The sequence below is a fragment of the Pithys albifrons genome, chromosome 17 (assembly GCF_047495875.1).
Source record: "Pithys albifrons albifrons isolate INPA30051 chromosome 17, PitAlb_v1, whole genome shotgun sequence".
Classification (NCBI taxonomy): domain Eukaryota; kingdom Metazoa; phylum Chordata; class Aves; order Passeriformes; family Thamnophilidae; genus Pithys; species Pithys albifrons.
In genome coordinates this window covers 6051821-6058065 of record NC_092474.1, presented here as the reverse complement: position 1 = coordinate 6058065, position 6245 = coordinate 6051821, and the positions used below count along the sequence as shown (strand labels likewise).

The following is a 6245-nucleotide window of genomic DNA, read 5'->3' as shown; positions in this document are numbered from 1 at the left end:
GTGGGATCTGCCTGCAGTACAGTTTGAAGGCACTTTAGTACAGTGGAGCACAGCTCTGTGAAGACAGACCTGCTAAATAAACAGGTAAATTGCTGCAACTGCAGCCCCTGTATTAATCCCACTGTTTTCAGTAGGGATGACTCACATCCTACTGACTCATGTTACACAGTAATCAGAGAATCACAGAATGGGTTGGGTTGGAAGGGACCTTGAAGGTCATCTCATTCCACCCCTGCCATGGGCAGGGACACCTCCCACTATCCCAGGTTGCTCCAAGCCCTGTCCAGCCTGACCTGGGACATTCCCAGGGATGGGGCAGCCACAGCTGCTCTGGGCAACCTGTGCCAGGGCCTGCCCACCCTCAGGGAAGCATTTTTTCCTAATATCCAACTAAAGCTACTGTCAGTCTGAAGCCATTCCCCCTTGTCCTGTCACTGCAGGCCCCAGTGAATAAACAGTCTCTCTCCATCTTTCATTATAAGTTCCTTTCAGGCACTGAAGGCCACAGTGAGGTCACCCCAAAGCTTCTCTTCTCCAGGCTGAACAGTCCCAGCTCTCCCAGCCTTCCCTCCCAGCAGCGCTGCTCCATCCTCTCATCATCTTGTGCCTCCTCTGGACTTCCCCAACAGCTCCATGTCCTTCCTGTGCTCTGCAGGTGGGCTCTCACCACAGCAGGTCTTTGCACAAAAACCCACCTCTCTCATTTCTCTGGAGACTCCATGAGACACACAGGAGTTATCACATTAATTACAAGCGAAGTTTAATGAAAACAAGGTAAAAATCACTTCATGGACAACATGGCATGAGAGGTCTGTTTTCCTTGGACACCCAGACTCCAGCCAGCAGAGCAATGACACAGCTCCCCTGCCCCACAGCCAGGCCCATTTCTTCTCTTAAATACAAGTCCTGTTTGAAATGCTGTAGCCACAACAACAAAGCAGCTGCATCCCAAACAGCAGGTTAGAAATCACTTATTAAGCACCAGCTTAATAATTTTTGCTTACACAACTTATCTTTTTGCTCTCCCCCCCTTCCATCCCTCATTGACAGGTTTGTTTTTTCTGTTTTTTTAATTTATAAGCACTTCATTCTTCCCTGGTACAAAACATATCCAAAACAAAGGCAAAAGACTTGAACATCTTGCTGTGGAAATGCTTAAAGTCATTGACACTTGGCTTCTTCACTGCCCAGGGCCTGAGAGACTCTTGTTCATGAACTGCCTCTTCACAAAGCAGATCCACCACTGCAAAAGGAAGCACAAAGTCAGAAAAGATGCAAATATGTGATGGATAAAATAGTGATTTAAAGTACTCAGCCTCTAACACAAAGTGTTAAGGCTCCAGTTTTGCACTTAGTTTCCCACGCTGGTTTTTGCACGTAGTTTTCTACTGCAATTTAGGTGAGCAAGACAATAGGAATGTACACAATGAATTCACAATGTAGAACTTAAAGTGGGAAATTTTACTTTCTCCTGTTTCTCTTATTTTAGTTTTACTATATTTTATTCCAATATAGTTATAAACAAGAGATGCATCAGGAAGCTCTGCCTTTGAAACTAAACCCCTGAGATCAGCTCAGTTGGTTAAAACCTGGTTGTAATAATGCCAAGGTCATGGGTTCAATCCCTGTGTGGGCCACTGACTGAAGAGTTGGACTCGACGATCCTTGTGGGTCCCTTCCAACCCAGAATAGTCTGTGATTCTGTGATTATGATTTCAACATTAGATGCAGTCACATTTGCACATGAAATGTGAACAGTCAGGAGGTAATTCATTCATTGATAAGCTTTTTTTTAAAAAAAATCTGGATCTGAGGCCAAACAATCTGCTTCGAAGCAGCTCTCAGATCAGAGCTGCCTGGGAAGAGAAACAGCATCTCGTGCCTGTGAACTTCATTTGCAAACCCAGCCAAGAGCAGATGTGCAACACTTTGAAGAGTTGAACCAGACAGCCCTTTTCACTGCCCTGCCTTTTCAAGTAACCCAAACTGGCCTTCACTGTCACGCTACATTGGATTACATTTATTCAAAACTTCAGCTGCCAGTGGGGCTTGGCCAGAGTTACCACACCTGACCCTCACCCCACCACCTCAGTTCACACATTGCTGAAAAACACCCCAAACCCCAGAACTCAGGGATGATCCCACCAAACTCTCACCTTACTGGGCTTGTCACTCTGAGGATCAAACACCTTCTCGCAGAGGCGAAGGCCAGTCTCTTGCCTCAGCTGCTGCAGGTAGGCCCTCATCACCTCTGAAAGCAGCACAGAGACAGGGTGAGCTGGGCAGCACCACCCAAACTGCATCTGCCAGGCAGGGATCAGACACCACTGCCTAAAGCAGGCAGTTTCACATCTGCAGGTACTCACTGGCTGAGCTGGTTTGCTCAATTTACAGCAGAATTTGGGATTTTTAGATTTGTACCAGTAAAAAGGATCATCCAAACTGTTTTCCTCTCTCTTTGCTTGTTCCTGTGGGTTCCCTGTTCTGGCTTGGCCTTCATTACTAGGGGTTAGCTAGTGAATATCTGATGCAAAAGGCATTCCCAGACCCCAGTAATTTGTTCTGTTTGATCTATGGATCCAGGGGAATCACTGGGCCCTGAAGGCCAGAAAATCCAGCTCCCACTGCCCTCAGAATGCTGACTGCAGACTTAGAACAGTTTTAATGGTCATTTTTATAACTGCAGTCCAGAAATGCAGCTACTACAGCTGCTAATAAAAGAACAAAGCCAATAAAACCCCAAATAAATTGAAAGAGCCCTGAGAGGTGCTGGATCAGCCTTACCTTCCTCCTGCTTGTTGGCAGGTTTGGCGTAAATGGCATTAAGTGGAAAGCCAGGCTCTCCAGGGATTGGGAAGTTAGTGATTCCCAGTGTGTACATTTCTTTCTCTCCTTGGCCTTTGGAGTTACACTGGAAGAACCAGGCAAACAATGGATTAGCAATTATAAACAAAAGCTGAGGGAGCAGAGACCCAAATATTTTAGCAATTGTAACACTTCAATGCTCATCAAGAAGAGCAACAACGTATCCACAGCCTTGGAGAGTCTGTGGCTCTGACAGCTGCGACTGGGGTGAACTGCACTGTTTGTGCCACTGGGCGGAGAATATCAGGAAATCCTTTCCTGAGTACAAGCCCCAGAACAGACTCAGTTTCCCTCCTGCACAGAAATTCACTTTTCTTACCTTTTGCAGCTTCTTCAGGCACTCAGAAATGTAGAGGGTTACGTAGATCAGTGTTCTGTCAGCCTCGTTCTGCACAAGAGCAAGCACAGAGCCCAGGAACTCTTAGTTTAACTGATTAAAGTCTGAAACAGGAATGAGTTCAAGCCATTTTGGCACAGTCTCCCCATGACAGAGGGACTGCAATTCGCAACATTGCCTAAAGATTTAAGTGGAAGGGGAGATTTTGTCATCTAGTAGAACTATTTCCTTAAAAATAAGTTGATATTCACAGCACCAACCCTCCAAAGAACTACTATATGCACAGTATATATGAAAAAATTACCTTAATTTCATAATTTTTGAAGAAAACATTAGCTTTGAAGTAGTAGATGGCTTCATCTATGATATCAGTGTCCTTAGCTAAGAAAAAGAAATACAGAGTTAAACAGTGCACTGCTATACTGCATTTGTAATAACTTTACCCACCGAAATACATAAATAAGGATTATTGCAAAGGCAAGACCTTGGCATTTACAAAAAGCAGAAGTCAGCACTGTGTAACAGAAAACATGATGAGCTCGGACTGTAATACCTGAACTTCCTACTCTTAGCAGGAGCTTTAAGTCCTTTCTTCTCCTTCCCCTATGGTATCTCACTTCAACAGCAGCAATGCCTCACTCTTGAGCAACTCAGAGTTTTAACAGCATAGAAAGATAGAAAAAAGGTGTTTGAAGAAAGCATATCAGCACAATCACAGAGATTTCATTATCCTCTTCTGGAGAGGCGCAGAACACAGTGACAAGCCAACTTCTGCAACCATCCAAGGCTTAAATCCAGAACACTTCCTTGCTATTTCCTTTCTCCAACTGAACTGCCACCATTACCAGGGAATACTGTGCCTGGGAAGTTCATGTGCTGAGGGGGAATCTGTACCAGGCTGCCTGTGGACCCTGTTGGGGTGGCTGTAACTTCAGTTTTTGAAGCCCCCCACCCTGAAGTGCTGCCTGTCCCACCCCCTGTCCCCCGGAGCAGCCGAGCGTCTCCAGTCACAGAGCAGAGCGAGCTCTCTGCAGCTAAACCCCCACTTCCTCTGACACAGGTGGTTCACACCATCACATCCTCCTCAGAAACCTCAGCTCGCACAACCTCTGTATTTCAGAACCTCTTTCCTCCTCTACAAACTGCAAACCCCTCCCCTTCCCACCCCGACTCCTCTCATCACTCTTGCTGGAGCAACCTGTAAGATGATGAGCTGCAGGTTTTCAGAGATTATTATAAACTCACTTTCCCGAGGTGCTGGGCCCTTGAACTGACTTCTGATGGGTAACAGGGCCATGTTCCCAATTAGCTTGGTGTCCGAGTCCATTAAAGTGGAGTGGTAAGCCTGGAACAGGGGAAAGCTGGTTATTGATCCCACTGAAAACAGACATTTCTGTGTCCAACCATGTCCCTCGTGTCCCAAACAGGAGTCAGAGTCTAATTCATTATGATGCTTCCAGCAATTGTTCCTGTTTTCTAATTGGGCCCAGATCTTGGTGCCACTCTGGTGAATGCCATGAGAGTTCATCACTGGCACCACTTGCAGTCGTGGTGGTGGGAGACAGGATAAAATCCATAGGGCTGATCTGCAGGCAAAGTTCATCCCCATCCTGGCAGCACCAACAACAGCCCTGCCCACCTGCCCAAGCTATGGGGCACCGTGTAGTTCACTGAAAATTAGTTGGTCTTTAAAAAAAATATACATCTTATTTCCATGCCTAGCCAATAACATAATTATAAACCCAGAGTTAGCATGCTCAAAAATAAAGGCCTTTCTGCACACTCTAAAACTGTTTAAGTTTAAAAAAAGAGCTTTCTGCATATGACAGATTGTTCATGGAAAACTGATTTTTAGCAACTAGCGAGATGACTTTTAGGCACTTTCCAGATGTTCCCACCGCGCTGTGCCAGCCCACTGGGAATCCTTCACCTCCTCCCAGCCCAGGTTTTGCGGGGGGCAGAGAAGGATGTGACTGGGTGTACAAAGCAGCTTATTCGACCCAGGGGGAGATGGTGTGAGCAAAGCCGGAGCAAAGCGCTGCCGTGCCCGCCCCGTGCCCCGCCAGGTCCGCTCCCACCCTGCGGCTCCGGGCGGATCCCTGCCAGGGGAGGAGGAAGAGCAGAGCGAGAGGGCGCTGGCCTGGCAGCAGCAGCCGCCCATGGAGCGCCTGTACCCGCAGCTGCCGCCCCCCTGTCCCCCCGCCGTGCCCGCCGCCAGACCCCGCAGCACGGCCCCTTCCCCGGCCGCTCACCGGCATCTCGAAGGGCAGGAGGCGGCTCGGCGGGGCCGGGCGGGAGGGGAGCGGGACGAGCGTCCAAAACAGCGAGCGCGGAGCTTCCTCCTCCGCCTACGCTGCAGGAAATGAGGCAGCGGCAGAGGCGGTGCGAGCGGGGGGAGCGGAGCCGCGGCCCGCCCCGGGGGCACCGCCGTGCCCGGGCCCTGCTCGCACGGGCAGGGGCTTTGGGGGTCTGCTTGCACGGACAGGGGCTTTGGGGGCGCGCTTGGTGGGGATTTGTTTGCCTTTTCCGTGCCTTTTGCATCCCCTGGAGTCTCCCTCCTCTCTGTCTTTGCTGTGGCCAGCACTGCAAGTGACCCCTCCTGGGACACTCCGTGCCACCCTTCTTTTCCAGCCACCCTCACATCTTGGTTCCCTGCGGGCAGGGGGAGCTCCCGTCTGTCCCAGCGAGGTCACTGGGGGACAGGAGCACAGTGGGGTGCTTTGCTCGCAGCTGGTTTTCTCTCCTGCGCGTTTTCAGAGCTCCTGGGGGCCACTCGCTCTGACCTGATGCAAAGCCCAGCCGGCTGCGCAGGGCACTCGGCTAAGGGAGCACAGAACGGGGCCAAACACGTTGAATTCAGAGGGATACTCTATTTTCAGGTGCACAGTCCTATTATTATCAAGCCATAACCTTCCCCATGACCCAGCATGATGAATGTACCCCCTGGTACACGATTCATGGCATGAGGGGGGGAGAAAAAGGTGAGTCAAAGTAATCCAGCATCGGGACTGTGATCCTTTCCACATGCCAGGTGTGACTTGTC

The 6245-nt window shown here is 49.3% G+C and overlaps 1 protein-coding gene across 1 annotated transcript; it reads right to left on the bottom strand.

Moving 5' to 3' along the window:
• Nucleotides 1-735: 735 nt before the first annotated feature.
• Nucleotides 736-5566, bottom strand: ARPC3 (actin related protein 2/3 complex subunit 3). The gene is made up of 7 exons (XM_071572350.1): nt 5455-5566; nt 4448-4547; nt 3507-3583; nt 3185-3253; nt 2785-2911; nt 2157-2251; nt 736-1243 (listed from the first exon to the last, which is right to left on the bottom strand). Exons 1-7 carry the CDS (start codon nt 5458-5460, stop codon nt 1181-1183), a joined length of 537 nt encoding a protein of 178 aa, XP_071428451.1. The 5' UTR covers nt 5461-5566; the 3' UTR covers nt 736-1180.
• Nucleotides 5567-6245: the final 679 nt, after the last annotated feature.